General features: G+C 42.9%; 1 protein-coding gene across 1 annotated transcript; it reads left to right on the plus strand.

Annotated features, from left to right (window-relative positions):
- Window positions 1–1,049: 1,049 nt before the first annotated feature.
- LOC129342339 (interleukin-36 receptor antagonist protein-like) lies at window positions 1,050–14,065 on the plus strand. Its single transcript, XM_054998042.1, has 5 exons — window positions 1,050–1,121; window positions 4,812–4,980; window positions 9,126–9,233; window positions 12,356–12,489; window positions 13,838–14,065. Exons 2-5 carry the CDS (start codon window positions 4,911–4,913, stop codon window positions 14,063–14,065), a joined length of 540 nt encoding a protein of 179 aa, XP_054854017.1. The 5' UTR covers window positions 1,050–1,121; window positions 4,812–4,910.
- The last annotated feature ends 2,645 nt before the right edge of the window (window positions 14,066–16,710 follow it).

Raw genomic sequence — 16,710 nt, forward strand, 5'->3', positions numbered from 1 at the left:
GTAGTCCCCTCCTCCCCCGAGTATTTCGGGCCAAGAAAATGGTATTGGTGGAGGGAAGCTGAAGCCCCTTCTCCATGTGCACCAAGGTTCTCATCCCTACTGGGTACTGCACACAGGATTTTAAGAGAACCTACAACTTGTGTGCATTTAGGGTGTCTTTGAGGATGCGATTTTGTGGTTTCTCCATTGCTGGTGCCGATGCAGATAAAGCTCAGCAGCAATGGGGATTCCACATTGCAGGTTTCTCCGTAGTTTTCCTATCCCCCTTTCCCTGGGCTTTTGCATTTTTAAAAAATTGGTACAAGAAAATATAATATCAATATACTGTTGTAAAAATAGGAGTAGCAGATTCTCGGAATTCACAGCTTTTAAAAAAAGTAAGTCTCTAATCCTTTCCCTTGTGATGATATGCCTTTCCCCTTATATCTCCACCAGGAAAGGGGCTAGAGACTTTTTTTAAAAAAATAAAAGCTGGGAATTCAGAGAACCTGCTACACGTATTTTTACAATGGTATATTGATCATCTAGTGCTGATCTAAAAAATAATAATAATCCCCCCAGTGGCGGGGGAAGGTAATAACTGCCATGAATACAGGGTCAGGAGAAATTACTGCCATGTGAGCCAGGAAATCAGAATTGTCCCACCCACATGGCAGCTATCCAGGCTGTATTGTGATCTTTCCCAGAACTTTGGAGCAAAGCAGGTTTGAATAAGATTGGAGAAAGCTAGGGGTGCAGGAATGCACCATGATGTTATAGGGAAGCAGGGGAAAAACCCCACTTCTGAAAAGCATTGAATTAATGTGGAAGATCCCGTATCTCTGACACAAGCGGAGAGCCCATATGCAACTTGTACACTCCTATATGTGTTCGCTTCTTTAGTCAAAATAGGATGGTAGAACTGGCCCTTTAAAGACTTCCGGACTTTAAAGGGTTAACAGGGAAGTATGCTGTGCATTTTGCCAGTGGCCTGTGACAAGGCTTTTCACACATAATCCAGAAAAATCTTCTTCAGTCACACCCGCTGGATAGCTATAAAATGTTCTGTAAGCAACAGAAAGCAAAGGGAAAACAGAACGCGGATCTGCAACCTAAGGCACAAGACTAGCAGTTGAGCCCAGGTACTGTCTCCTCATCTTTCTATCTCTTCTCTGGACTTTCTTTGTGCCAGATTGCCTGCTCTCTCATGAGCAGAAGTGTTAGTGAATGTCAGTCCATTCTGCTATCTAATTTAGAGCAATTTTGTACTGACAGGAGGGCCGAATCCACACTTCCCTACCTTCCACTTTTCATGTGCATTAATCGCGCTGGATTCTATCCCGCAATGTCTCAGTCTGTGTTCACATCCCTTCTCTTACTGCCGCTGCCTCGCGCTATCCTTCGTCCACATCCCTGGTAGAATCGCGCAATACGGGGCGGGTTTAGATCTGACGTCACCGATGACGACATCACGTTCATTTTTTTTTCATTTTTCATCAGATTTCAGCTATATCATTTTTTTGCTAAATTACTATGGCAAGGCCACACCCCTATGATGCCTATGATTAGTTAACGTTATTCTGTGCCTTCTTCTTTGAAATCCATTGGACCATTATTCTGGCGGGCTAATTTGAACTGATATTTAAGGTGGGGGTGATCCAAACTCTCCAAATGGGCAGACTAATTATTTGATGCTTGAATGTAATGTTAGAATGACGAATTTCTGCTATAACGGTAATTTCAACAGTTAAAAAAAATAATTTTAACAGCCACCAATATTTCCAACGGTTCAGCATCCTAAAAATGACATGGAAATGGAAATGACGCCACCCCTTGATATCTCTGCAGGGATTTTGGAGCACCCCGATTAAGATTTATGGCCGGGATTGTGCAACAATGCTGGGAAAGTTCCCTTTTTAAAAAAAAAAAAAGGGAAAGGGAAAGGGAAAGGGCAGGCAGGCAGGCATGCTGCAGAAAGAGTGGAAAAGCTTGATAATTGCATGGCAAAGAGGGATGGTGTTCTGGGAAGGCTGCAAACACGGAAGTGGGGTGGTTTGAAGGGGGCGGTCTCCTTGTGAAACGCTTCTGTTTGTCCACATCCATGGTGAGAACCGCGCAAGAGAAGCATTTGAACGCATGACAAATTCGTCTGAGGTGCAAAGCGAAAGATGTGAGAGAATGGCGGGACTGAGGTAAGAGTATGGGAACAGCCCTCTGAGAAGCGAATAATTGGTGGGGGGAAAGCAGAAAACTTGAGACGTGTGGATTCGGCCGAGGTCTCATGGTGCTTGACACAAAAGTACAGAGGAAGCCACTCACAAGCCCCAGCTCTCTCACAACTTTTGATATAATTTGCCCACCATGTTTTCTTAGCCAGCTTTCACTGCACAGACCCTTCCTGAAATGATTCTTAGGTCTTTTACCTTTTAATTGTACAGGCTTGGTTGGTGTTGATGTGAAAAAGCATGCCCACTAGAGCTGGGAATTCAGAGTAGCTAGTAGATTGAGTTAATAATTATAATGTTATAACACTGTAGCATAACAATTATCATTTCTTTTTTTTTTAAAGCCTGAAAAAAGTCCTCTGATGGCATGCCAGGGAGAAAATGCAGAGGAAATGGCAGCAGACAGAGGAAAGTGTGCATATAATTCCTCTGTGGATGCTCTGTTGCTAACATGAACGACTCTACAATTGCAATGGCAATGATAGGGAGAATCTGGGCTTTTTTTCTGGGAAAAGAGGTGGTGGAACTCAGTGGTGGAACTCAGGACCGCACAATGATGTCACTTTGGGTCAGCTGGAACAAGGAGGGAGTTTTTAAAAGTTTAAATCACCCTTGGCGAAAATGGTCACATTGGCCAGTAGCCCTGCCCTCTGATCTCCAGACAGAGGGGAGTTTAGATTGCCCTTCGCGCACAGAGAGGAGTTAGATTGCACAGCGCAGAGGGCAATCTAAACTCCCCTCTGTCTGGAGATCAGGGGGTGGGGCCACCAGCCATGTGACCATTTTCAAGAGGTTCCAGAACTCCATTCCACCACGTTCCTGCTGGAAAAAAGCCCTGTGGAGAATCTTCACCAAGTGGATGCAGGTAGAGACTACTACTTTTTCATTTTATGGCCTCAAATGTTAGGCATTGAACCACCAACTTTACTAGCAGAAGCTGTGATGCCAACCCTTTCTGTGAACAGGGCATGAAAAATGTTGCCAAATCCTTTCTGCTTCTATGCTTCTAATGTTTGCCCCAGTGGGAGACTTTCAACAACCACCCAACAAAGCAACTCCTCAGCATACATGTTCAGTTTCTAATTTGTCTCACAGATAGTAAAATGAAAGGAAATTTGGCCAGAAAGGGAGCTATCAGCCCTAGACCTGAAGCAGACAAAAAAGCTTGACAAAATATCAAGAGAATGCGGAATTACTTCGATTATAAGGCAGATCATTCAGACAGAGCAGAGAGCCTATGGGAATTGTGGAGCTGGATGTGCTAGTCTACTATACAAAAAAAAAGACAGAATTTTTAAAAAATATTTTATTTAAAGAAATGAAAGTAAGAGAAAAACAGAGTAAAGTAAGTGCATAATATAAAAGTTATGCAAAATTTAGACAGTAAATTGAAAATTATATAATCTTATACCACCAATAAATTTATAAACAGTGCAGATATAAAAATCTTAGGAATAAAACAAGCAGAACATTTAAGTTTCTTTAAACTAAAACGGTAATTATTACGTATTTAGCTTCCTTGAACCTAGCTACATGACATTTCTCCTTATCTCTTCTTCCCTCTGTCCTTCTAAGCTACTATATCAATTAGTTTAACCTAAATAATGAAAAAAATTCTTCCATTTTTTTCCAGAAATCAGTTATCAGGGCTTTTTTCCAGCTGGAACGTGGTGGAACGGAGTTCTGGCACCTCTTGAAAATGGTCATATGGCTGGTGGCTCCGCCCCCTGATCTCCAGACAGAGGGGCACTGTACAATCTAAGCTCCCCTCTGTGAGCGGAGGGCAATCTCAACTCCCCTCTGTCTGGAGAGCAGGGGGCGGGGCCACCAGCTATATGACCATTTTCTCCAAGGGCAACCCACTGAGTTCCACCACTTCTTTTCCCAGAAAAGAGCCCTGTCAGTTATCAACCTATTTTGTAAGTAGGTAGTCAGTTTGGCCATTGAAGCATATTCGTGAACCTTCTCTCTCTGCTCTGGGAGACCCGGACAAGCATCAGTTTTCCATTTTCCTGCAAATAATACTCTTGCTGCTGTCACCATATAACAGAAGGGATCTTGTTTATTTCTCAGATTTGTTGGTAAAATATTTAAGAGTGTGCTTTTCGGATTTAATTCAAAGACAAAAAAAGACGAAGAACTGAATGAGACACGAATCTCTTGCAGCAGGTGCTTTGTAGATAAAAGACCATTTTGTCAGATTAGTTGGAATCACAGGTCCCTGGAAAATATTTTGTTGGCTTTTACAGTCCTGCAATGATAGTCAGACCATTCAAGGCTGTAATTGAGCATGTTTCCTTTTCTAGGGGAAAAAACTGCATTCTTCCTTTGAAGTTTTCATTCCCCTTGTCCTCCACAGACCCTCTCTTGCACTTCTCACTTCTGAACTCAAGAACCCTCTTCTTTGTTCTACTGCGTATCACATCTTGTTCTTTTTAAGAGTTCCTGTGTTGCTGTACATCTATGATTGTCACTCCATAAATTCTTGATGATGATAATTACTCTTTGTGGCATGTTTACATGGCCCTGCTCCACTACCAGCCTTGTTTACAATGCTTTGGATGTTCTTGTCAGGAATTGTAGTCTGTGATGCTATCCTCTTCACAGTTCCTTCTAGGATTCTAGCTGTGATTGCAGAAGTAACGGCTAACACAAAGCTCAAACAATTCTAGAGAAGGACTGAAGAAAGTGGGAGAGGCTGTAGAAATGGAGCCCCAGAAGATGAATGTGGACCTGGAATTGGCTGACTTATTCCTTCACAACAAGCAAGAACATCGTAAGGAGCAGTTCTTTATCATTATAATTAGCATTAACGTGTGGATCAAAAAATTCACGCAATGGGAACATATTAAGTTGGAATTGGCAGGCTTATTCCCTTACAAGAAGCAAGGATGTCGTAAGGAGCAGTTCTTTCTAATTATAATTAGAAGTGACCTGAGTGACTTAGGGTCAGTCACAGCTCTTGTAGAGCTCTCTCAGCCCCACCCATCTCACAGGGGGATTGTCATTGGGATAATAATAACATACTTTGTAAAGATCAAGATGGGTAGCTGTGTTAGTCTGTCTATGCCAATAGAAAAGAACAAGAGAGTCCAGTAGCACCTATCAGAGTAACAAAATTTGCAGCAGGGTATGAGCTTTCATGAGCCACAGCTCAGTTCTTAGATATAGCTAGAATGTGAGTTCATCTGTCTTTATATCTTGGAGAATGGTCTCATTGCAGAAGCCAAATGATAATCGCTGGTGAATGACAATGGCAGGTGTGAATGAATAAGGTGGGGTATGCAGAGGGGTTGTGGGTGTGGAGAAATTAGCATTGGTAATGAGACAGGAAGTCCATGTCTCAATTCAGTCCAGGTGGATGCATTGTTTGGAGTTTCGTTATCAGTTGCATTTCAGCAATCTCTCTAATCTCCCTTTGAAATTACTCTGCAGGACAACTGCTACTTTTAGGTCAGCAGCTGAATATCCTGGAAGGTTAAAATGTTCCCCCACAGGTTTTTGAATATTTTTGTTTCTGATGTCAGACTTATGTCCATTAATTCTTTGTCGAAGGGACTGGCCAATTTGTCCAGTGTAGAGAGTTGAGGGGCATTGCTGACACGTTAAGGCATAAATCACATTGGAGGATGAGCAGGAATATGAACCCAAGATGGTATGGCTGATGTTGTTGGGTCCCCTGATGGCGTTGCTCGGATCTATATGGAGCAAAGTTGGCATCTTGAGTTATTGCAGGCCTTGGTACCAGCGTCCATGTTAGTGTTAAGTGGCTTATCATTGTGGGTGAGTAGTTGTTTCAGGTTAGCAGGCTGTGTGTAAGCTAGAAAAGGTTAGCCCCCCCCCCCAGTGCCTGTGTGAGGAAAGTGTCACAATCCAGCATGGGTTGTAGGTCATTAATAATGTGTACCCTACCCTATTCATTCATGCTTGCCATTGTCATTCACCAGTCATTATAAGGATAGATGGATTCACATTCTAGCTGTATCTGAAGAAGTGAGCTGTGACTCATGAAAGCTCATACCCTACCACAAATTTTGTTCCTCTTATAGGTGCTACCGGACTCTTGCTCTTTTATACGTTGTAAACCACCCTGAGTGGGCGTTAAGTTGTCCTGAAGACCGGTATATAAATCAAATATTTATGTTGTTGTTATAAGATGGAGAAAAGGAATGGGAAATGAGACCCGCTCCCCTTCCAAGATCACCCACTTGTTTTTTCTATTAATTATCCTGGAGATGTTTTTAAACATGTAAATATTTTGAAATACAGAAACAATGCAAATTCTGGTTTCATTTCATTATCCCATCAAAATAAGCAGTATGTCAGCCAAGTGAAGGTATAATTCTGTCAACTTTCCATGTTGCTACATTATCACAAAACACTGCTAGAAAATAGAAAAACCCTAAAGTGGGCAAATTCAGAAAGCTGTCTTATTACCAGAATTAGTGCAAAATGTTAAGGTTGCAAAATTAGAGATAAAGAATTTATGGAACAGAGGCTTTATTTCCTTTGTACAGCAGCTGTTTTTTCACCCGCTGTTCTGCATGCACTACATCTTGCCCTGCGTGCACATATATCTTTGTATTGCATATCATGCAGTTTTTGAGGAACCAGGTGCTACCGTCCTGTCCCAAGGTTTCAGTGGTCAGCATATCTTTCCTAATCTCCTTTCTAATATGGCACATACACAGCCAGCCCTAGACACGAGATCTCATGGAGAAGGAGGGCAGGAACTCTGATGGGAGAAGAACCTTCTTTATATAAAGAAGAGGCTGATGCTGATACAGAAACAACAACCAGTCCTGCAGACGGAAGCAATGTATCCTCTGCAAGATTTGTTGGAGAAGCAATCAGCCAAACCAGTCTATTTTTCATAACTACAAAACACTACACAGCACTACACAAGACTATCACAAGGAAAGGGGAGAGGGAAGGGACAAAGGGGGGTGGAAAAAGAGAAAAAAGAAAAAGGGGGGGGGAATGAACTACAAACACTAAACACTACACTTCAATGTTTCCCTTCATACTGTCATAATACAAAAATAGCTCCATAGGATAATGATGGAGTGGTTAATCATACAGAGAATAAACATTTCAAATTCTGATTAAACTTTCCTCCCCCTTCTAGGTCCCGGACGCAGTTCTCTCTGTGCAACCGCTGTTGCGGTGCTCTCCTCCTCCTCCCCCCCCTCCGGCTCCTCCTTTTCTTCGTTCTCGGTGCAGCAGAGTTCTGGGTTTTTATTCTCAAAATCCTTTAGTTGATCTTCTGATAATATCTTATAGGCCTGATCTTTATATCTGAACCATATTCCTTCCGGGAATAACCATTTGTACTTTATTCCATGGTCCCTCAGAAGAGCTGCAAACTTTTTATATTTAAAACGCCGTTTCCGGACTAGAAATGGAACGTCCTTCAAAATCTTGACTTTCAAACCCATAAAGTCCAAATCCGCATTGTATGAGTTATATAGGATGGTGTCCCGAATCTTTTTAGATGAAAAGTCAATAATGATCTCACGAGGCAACTGTCGCTTTGTTGCATATTTTGAAGAAGCCCGACGGACCTCCAAAATGGCGCTTTTAACCTCTTCTTTAGTCGTCCTCGCGGGTATCGCCAATAGTTCCGAGACCACCTCCCACAGATCCTCTTTTTCCTCCTCTTTCACGTTTTGGAGACGCAAAATTGTCTGCGTTCGTTCCATCTGTAGCCCGATCAGCTGGTTCTCAACCAGCTTCAGCTCCTTTTTTGTAGCCTTCACAAGTGACGCACTTTCCAGAGCAGACTTTTCTGCCCCCCCCCCCGCTGCTACCTTAATGGTTTTCACTTCGCTTTCAATTAAGCCCACCCTTTGATCGGTTTCGTTCAGCTTGTCAACAAAGGGTTTTATGGCTTCCACCACCGCCCTGCGCACCAACTCTTCGAGCGACTCCCCCTTCTGCAAGGTAGCCGAGATTGACTTACCGAGAGCGGGACTTTGCTTCTTTGCTGCCATTTGGGGGGGGGGGGGCGCCGACAAAATTCTGGAACTCAACGAAGGGGAAGAACGAGTCTTCTTCAGATCAACCTCTCCTTCACAAACGCTTGTAGAACAGAAGGGATTCGCTTGTTTACGGGCTTCCGCCTGTTTCTTTTATTTGCCGTTTCTCGTTGCCCGGCGGCACTCGAGGCGCCGCGCACGTCTGCCGGCCTCTATAGGGACAAACGGGCAATTCCCCCCCCCGCATTGATTCGGGGAGTTCTTCCCGCCGCGTCCCGGACCCTGGCTCCCTCCCTGGGAGTCCTGGGGGCTAATCCTTGCGGATCAGCCGCCCGGTCAGGGTGCCCGGTCGTTTCCTCCCGGACCAGCCGAGAGGAGCGTCCGGCATGGCTGAGAAAACGAAACCGAATCCAATACTATGTGGTTTTTAGACAGTCTATGTTGCTCTCTGGGGTCATGACTCATGACACAACAAGATATGGTGAATTAAGAAATTCAGCTTAATTGCTAGGCAGGTTAGAATGGAAAACATTCAGTTGATCCGATAAACCTGTTAACTTCTCTTTGTGGTAGAGCTTTCCTATGTTTTTATTACTGGATTGTGAAAGTTCAAAGTATGCATTTGTTTAGCTGATTGTGTGCAGAATACCCCACAAATGGAGGGCATTTCAAGCCTCACATCAGAATGGCACAAATTATGCCATGGGAAACTTTGCATGCCAACCAAGTAATTTTCTGTTTCGTGAAGATGCTTTGCAAAACTGAGCTATGAAAGATAAATGTTATCACTGACAAATCATAATGCTTGCAAGATGATAACTACTAACTCCTTCCTTCTTTGGGAGAGGCTCCCTTTTCCTCCACTGTGTGTAAGTGTGAATATATCTTTATCTACATGTATCACACACACTTTCCCTCCTTCTGTTCAACCTAAATGAAACAGAAAAAGTAGAATCACCCTGGTGCATCAAAATTCGGGATATAAACCAGAAAACCATCATCTTGGTGAACAACAGACTGGTGGCAACCCCTAAAAATTCCATTCTACCAGGTAAGTGATGACAGCTACTTGCATTTGTTCTCCATAAAGTTACTGATTTAATTTCATTTGTAAATTCTGAAGTTGTCCTGGGGTTGGTGATTTCTTCTGGTGTCAAAGCTAATTTTTCTATTTTTATTTATTAATTTATTATTTATTATTTCGATCTATAAACCGCCCATCCTCAGGGGCTCTGGGCAGTGAACAACAGTTAAAATCAATAAAAACAAGAAAACAATAATTCTAGAATCAACATACAATAAGCAATAATAAAATAAATTAACCAAGTACATTAAAGTGCAATGATGGGGAGAACCCCACCCCCCACCCCAGAGGGAGGCTGACATGGCACTGCCCCCTTCAACCACCGAACACCTGGCGGAACAGCTTTGTCTTACAGGCCCGGCGGAACGAGAATATGTCCTGCTGAGCCCGGGTCTCCATTGACAGAGCGTTCCACCAGGCTGGGGCCAGGACTGAAAAGGCCCTGGCCCTGGTTGAAGCGAGGCGGGCTTCCTTAGGGCAGGGGACCATTCTGTGATTTGGATTCGAGGTATGTGTATTAAAATGAAACAATACTACTAAATTTGCATAGTTGGACAGGAGTTTCTTTCATACTCCACTTCCTATGAAGAATGAACAAGACAGGAAAAAGAAAAGTAGACAAAGAAGGTGTTAATGTCGCATCACTAAAATAGCTGTATATGTGTGTGTAAAATTAAGAAAAATGTTCAAAGGAAATCTATGGATTGTTCAATGCTGTATTTCTAAACCGCTTTTTAATCCAAATGTAGAAACTGATGGACATAAAGCCCATCAAAATTAAGTCAGCAAATCAAAAGCTTAAAAAAACTCTAGGTGACAAAAAAAAATCAAATATTAAGCTAGATCAAATAATTACCAGTAGATAGTGGCAAGAGATGTTATTGAAAGCCTGATGCAATAAATACATTTTAAACCATTTTCTTGGAAAGGAAGAGTGTCAGAACCAAAGAAAAGACCTGAAAAGGCCATTCCATAATTTTGGGGCTGCAGCTGAGAAGGCTCCTCCCCTGCTTGATGGCAGTTTTAGATTCATCCACAAATGATTGCACTTGTAGCAGTGCTAGACCAGAAGGTCTTAAGTGCAGGAAGGTGCATCTAGAGAAGTTGCTCTCTTTGATTGTCAGAGATGCTGTCCCAGATCTAAGCATAATAAACATTTTAAAAAATCTGAAATCCTAGTAAACAGGTGTCAGAAAGGATGGGAGTCGGGACTACAAAGTTACACCAGTCACAATATTTGCATTCATGCGGATTTAAAATTTTGGATGGTGACTTTCACTAGTTCCAAGGCCATCACAGAACTTGGTTCTTATTTATGGAGGCAATAATTTTGCATAGAATTCCATATGTGGAACACAAATTGCAAGGCATAGTCACTTAGCTGAAATATCATTCCAAACTATTCCTAGCCTTCCTTATCCTGGATTTGGCGTGGTATTCAGATTGATAAACTGTGGTTTAATTTTATCCAGCAAGCTAAAAACAGAAACCATGATTTTGAAGTGGATTTGCACTCTTGGGCTGCTTCCACATGGGGTTGACCTTGTGCTCATTCCAAGTATGACAGAAAGAGTTCCTGGAGCTTTTCATTTTGAGTTAGAAAAAAAATTAAAACACCTTCCAAACCTGTTTTTTTCTCCAGTTCAAAGGGTGCAATATCTGCCTAGCTGCTCTGCCCATGGCCACCACAGGAAGGGGGGTGGGGCTAAGTACCAGTTTCAAAATGGCGGAGGGTAACTCACTGGTGTGTGCCATTTCCCCCTTTTTAGCCCCACTTTTATTGCTTTTTGTTCTAAGCAGTACCATAGCTTTACAAAGGTAGCTCTGCAGGGAAAGGAAGGGGAAGGAGTGTTCTAGGCTGTGTGTGTGTGTGGTGGGGGAAGTTGTGATCATTGTCATATCTGCACATTTCTGCAAGCACAATGGAGGGGAAAGAAGAATGGGGAGCAGGGGCAATGGCAGCAGCGAGGAGAGTGGGAACAGGTATATGTGGACGACATTCCTGTCCGTTATGTGCTACATTTTTTATTATTCTTTATTTTTGACAATTTTTATATTTTTGAATACATTTAACACAACAAAATTAATCAAACAAACACACTAACAAGTAACCTCAAAGGTAAGTATAATAGTCCACCATAGGCATTTGCTGAAAACCATGAAATATAAGAGTGTTACGCGTAACAGTACAGGTATCATTCTATATAGATATACAACATCATAAAAAGAGAAATAAATAAAAAGAGGTTTAGAAGCTAAAAGGATCAGTTGGGTAAGGGGTACAAGGTGATATTTCATGAGCGATCATATAATCAAGTACTGGTAACCAGTTCTCCCAAAAGCCTTGCTTCAAGTTAACAGAGTCCATTAGCTTCAATTGATAGGAGATTTTTTTCCATAAAGAAGGCATCCCAGATCTTATTGTGCCAAGTTGTTCGAGAAGGTGGTTGTGGGCTTTTCCAGGAGGATGCTCATTATGTGCTACTTGATGCTGTTGCCATAGTGGTGGTGGCAGGGTGGTTTTCTGTCCGTGTGTGGCTGCAGCCCTGGTTTGAGCTATCTGTGATTTGGGCATAATATCTGAACTGAGAATCAAGAGTTATGGTCACTGTTCGGCTGGAGGTAGTTGTGAATTTATGAAGCTCGGTGTTGAGAAGAGTAAAGAGTAAAATTAGTTTCTCTGCAGCATTGTATTACCTTTTCAGAAGCTGAGCTGCAAGTAGGGTTGCCAGCTTCCAGGGAGTGGAGAAAATGGCTGCTTTAGAGTGTGGACTCTTTGGCATTATCCCTCGTTGAGGCCGCACCCTTCCCCAAACCCTGCCCTCTTCAGGCTTCACCTTCAAATCCCCAGGAATTTCCCCACTCAGAGCTGTCAACTACAGCATGGTATAATGTCTAACTTGAGTGGGTGTTAGCGGGTTGTGCAAGTCACTAGTGCTATATAATAGCACTCATCTCAAGGGCCCCTTTCAGCAGTTTCTAATCTGACTAGCAACCCTCCATGCTTGGCTATCATCGGTACCAGCAAAAAATTCTTTCTTCTGGCTTATGCACAACTAACCATGTTTCTTCCCTCTGTTCTTCTCCAGAGCACATCATGACTTTACTCCCAAATCCTATCCTAGATTCAAAAAAACGGCCTGTCTTTATGGGCCTCAACAATAGATCACACATTCTATCCTGCGTGAAATCTGGTGAGGATCTACCGCGACTAAAGCTAGTGGTGAGGGTTCTTTTTTTTTTTTGCACATCCAGATCCTTGTAGATTTATCTGGTTGTTCAGCCTGTGACTGGGGCTTGAATATATGCTGCATTAATCCTTCCTTACTATTCAGAGCCAAAGTAACTGTCAGTCTCCATCAAGGATGTAAAATTATGGAAACCATAATTATGTATATAACTCCATTAGGATCCATACAGTTTTAGAGTAACAACAAAGTCCCTGCCCTAGGGAGCATGCCATTTAACACATTTGAGAAAAGGAAAGTAGCAGAAGGAGGTGAGAAGACAGGAAAAGTAAATGGGAAGAATCTGTTTAGTTAAACACAGGGCTTTTTTTCAGCTGGAACGTGGTGGAACGAAGTTCCAGAACCTCTTGAAAATAGTCACATGGCTGGTGGCCCTGCCCCCTTATCTCCAGGGGAATTTAGATCTCTTGTCTGGAGATCAGGGGGCAGGGCCACCAGCCATGTGACCATTTTCTCCGAGGGCAACCCACTGAGTTCCACCACCTCTTTTCCCAGAAAAAAAGCCCTGGTTAAATATATTTATGCTAATTCATACATCATTGATCTGGGATCCCCATTTTTTCTAACAGTCAGATATGAGTTGTGGGGCCTCCTCCGTTCCCACACATGCAGTGCCCAATTTGCATTGGGACTGTAGTGCATGTGGAGAAGGGATTTCAATCTCCCCCCCTGCACTGTTTTCCAAAACAGCCCTGGACTACTATGGACACCCATGTGAATCCTGGAAGAATTCCGATGTCATGATGAAGAAAGCCACTTGTTTGTGATGGGCATGAAACTGGTTATGCTCACGCACTTCCTCCCTTTTCCCCTTGTGTGGGCTGCCTCTACATATCACAAAGTCTTTGTGTTTATTGGGGAACATGAGGACTCGGCACCCCATGTGTGATGGGAGTTTTGTGCTGCCCAGACCATTTGTACTGTGCACCAATATGAAAGTTACATGTAGCCACGTAAGTAACATGACTTTTAAAATGGAGCCAATAGAGGCTCCACGGGGCAGTTTGCAAATGAAAATCCAGCATCCTTCTCTCTGCCAGGTGTAGTCACAAACAGAAAAGATCTGGTGTACCTCAGGCAGGCACAAAGCTCCCACCATATGTCTGATGCAAAGCCCTTGTCGCATTTCCCAACAAACACAAAGGCTTTGTAATGTGTAGATGGGGCTCAAGGCTGAGGATAAAAGCAGCAAAGGGTTCGAGTGGAAGAGGCACAGAGCTACGCAGAACTCTCCAATCGGACTCTGATTAGCTTTTCTCTCTGGAAAATAATGTCATCTTAATTCCTCAGAACATTCCTAACGAAGTCTTTGTGTTTTCTTAGAGAGGAGATATTATGGACCTTTATAAGAAGAACGAGGAATCCATGGAGTTCACTTTCTACATCCAGGCCAAAGGCAGTGAAATAACTTGCTGCTTTGAATCAGCAGCTTATCCCGGGTGGTTCCTGAGCACTTCTCCTGAGTCAAACAGGCCACTTGGTTTAAGCCAGCGAGGAGGTTCAGATATCATTCTCTTTTACTTTGAAAGAAAGATGGGTTCTTCTGAGTAGTTCAGAACCGTTGTTTTTTAAGGAGAAGAGAAAGATGTTAATACCCATACATGAATCCTCCGGAATTTAAATCCTTTATAGCTTTAGGGTTTAAAATCTAGGGGTTTAGGGAGCTAAATTTCTGGTGAAGACTGAGTGTAGATGTAGACATTGACCTGCGTTAGCCAAGTCTCTCATCTGCCTGGCTGCTGTAAAGAACCAAACCAAACTATTATCTGCATAGGCAAGAAAGTATAGCATGATTCAGTTGTCTGGTATGGAGAATGGCCCCTTTTGCACTCACAGTTTAAAGCGCCATTTTTTAGCAGCCACAGTGGCTTCGGTTTGGCACTGATCCTTTCACACTTCCCAGCAGTTTTGATTTGGCCTCTCATGATTCCTTCAGAAACCTGCCTGGAAGCCTCTGTTCAGTTTCAGACTTTTGGGGCACTACAGTGCATGTCAGCTTTTTTTTTTTTTAAACTTTGAGCATGCGTGGTAACGACCCTCCGTTACATCTTTGGACAGACAAGCCTCCCCCTATGCCGCCCCTTCAACCACCCACTCCCACCTCACTCTTCCCGGGGTAAGGCAGGACTTGCCTCCCCAGGGGTTAGGCACGGGGGCGGGGAGCAGACTCGTACCCGCCTTTGACTCTGCTGAGATGTGCCAAGCCGGGGCTTGGCGTGCCTTCTGAGGGGCTGCGAAATTCTCTCTTGTGTGGGGATTCCACGTGCGCACTCCAGAGAGGAGAGGTTGCAGCAGCTCTTGAACCCGCCAGCACAATTTGGCTGAGCTTAGCACTTGGGCTGCATGAAGTGGAGAGCCAGTTGAGAGCCTGTGTGTGTGTGTACGCCTCTCTCTCCCCCCCTCTCCCTCACACCAGTAATGTAACTTTAACATCCCCGCCACTCACTCCTCCTCCCCCACCTTGCACTCTTGCTCGCTGGCTTGAGAGGGTGGAGGGGGGGAGATGAAAGAGAAGCCCCGCCACTCTGACTGACAGCATTTTGAGAGACGCTCTTGAGAGAAGGAGAGAAAAGGAAATGGATCCATGCTGAGGAGAAGGGGAGGAAAACAACCAACCCAGCTTAAAGAGTAAACAGGCAGCGGTTGCATGAAACACGCTGTGGTGCAGGGATAGCACATAAAGCAGAGAAAGGGGAATGAAGTTAAAACAACCCCCCCTCCCTTGCAGGTCCCACCCAAAGGAAAAGTATATGTCAGAGTCATAAAGTAAGAGAGACTGTATGCGCAGCCAAAAAAACGGCGGAAAAGAGGAGTTCAGAGAGCTGAGTTACGTGGGTGTGATTAATTTCACACAAACCAATCAGCAACTAGGGAAAAGAAGGGGGGAGCGCTGCAAAATGTTCACATTGGCATTAACTGAGTCTGCCCTGACTGGGCAGCTGAATAAAAATTAACATCGGGGTATATCAGCAGGGAGAAAAATCGGGGTAATGGGGGAAAAGAGCAGCACCGCGTCCCATGACTAGCTTGCAAATGTGAAACCCCTGCAAACATGGGATGTGGAACAGGTATAGACACACTTTAAAATCCGAGTGCGAAAAGTACCAATGTCTTTCAGGCCAGATGAGAAAAGGGCCAGAATGTTCCAAGAAAGGGATTAATTTTTTTCTTTTGCGTTACAACTGAGTAAAGTTTTTTAAAAAGTTGAACAGATCTAAGGAATATAATTAAAAGGATTACGCTACATATTTGTAGTAATCATCACGATGATGAGGTCTGAGAATATTGTCCGGAGGGTCTCCATGCTTGGCCAACAAAGAAGAATCTTGAATCCACTGTATTAACAACACAATTAATAATGTAATCATTGCATATTGCTTGAGTAAAATGTTAATGTCTGACAGTATGAACTTTACTTTTGGCAACTTTAATTTTGGCAACCTGTTTTTCTTCTTATAAGTCTTTGTTCTAGCTTGTTTGGAAGCTGTTTTGAAGGCCTAAATGGTAGAAAGGTGGGGTGTATGTTTTTAAAACTATGAAATAAACAAACATATAGAAAATATTGTCTATTGAATAATGATTCAGGAAGAAATGTTGCCCAAGCTTCATTCTTAGCTCTGATAAGCGGTAAATTATCCAGGTGCTTGAGAAGTGAAAGAAGAGTTCTGTAATCCAACCAACACAGAAGTCTTAGGAAAATATTCAAGGAGTAGTTCAGTATAATAATTTCTTTCATTCCCAGTGGGATTTTACTTGACACCTTCGAGAAGAGCTTTCGCGACAGTAAAGTTTGTTTTAAAATAAGGAATGTTCCCAAGAGTCCCAGTGATTGCTATCTTTTAAGCAAATCACAAGATAATTGTGGGTTAGTTTCTAGCCTTCTGGCAATTATTTCTGGACTTTGAAAGAAAAGCAACAAAGAATGATAAACTTCCCTGTCAGGTGAATAAGGAGTCTTATGGTGAACAGGCCTTGACAAATTTTGTTTGGATCCAGGAAATAGCCAAACAAGTAGTACTGGGGCCAAGATTAGGTGTCATCCTTTGTGGTTTCATATTTAAATGACCGCATTTTCTAATTGTTGCCAGTGTTTTTTTTCTAAAAAAACGTTTAGGGGTACTCTCAGTTTGACTCAAGAAAATCACCATTTTATAGTTCAAATCAGAAAAAGATAAATGCAGTCAATGGACAAAATT

This window comes from Eublepharis macularius, chromosome 14, assembly GCF_028583425.1.
Source record: "Eublepharis macularius isolate TG4126 chromosome 14, MPM_Emac_v1.0, whole genome shotgun sequence".
Taxonomy (NCBI): Eukaryota; Metazoa; Chordata; class Lepidosauria; order Squamata; family Eublepharidae; genus Eublepharis; species Eublepharis macularius.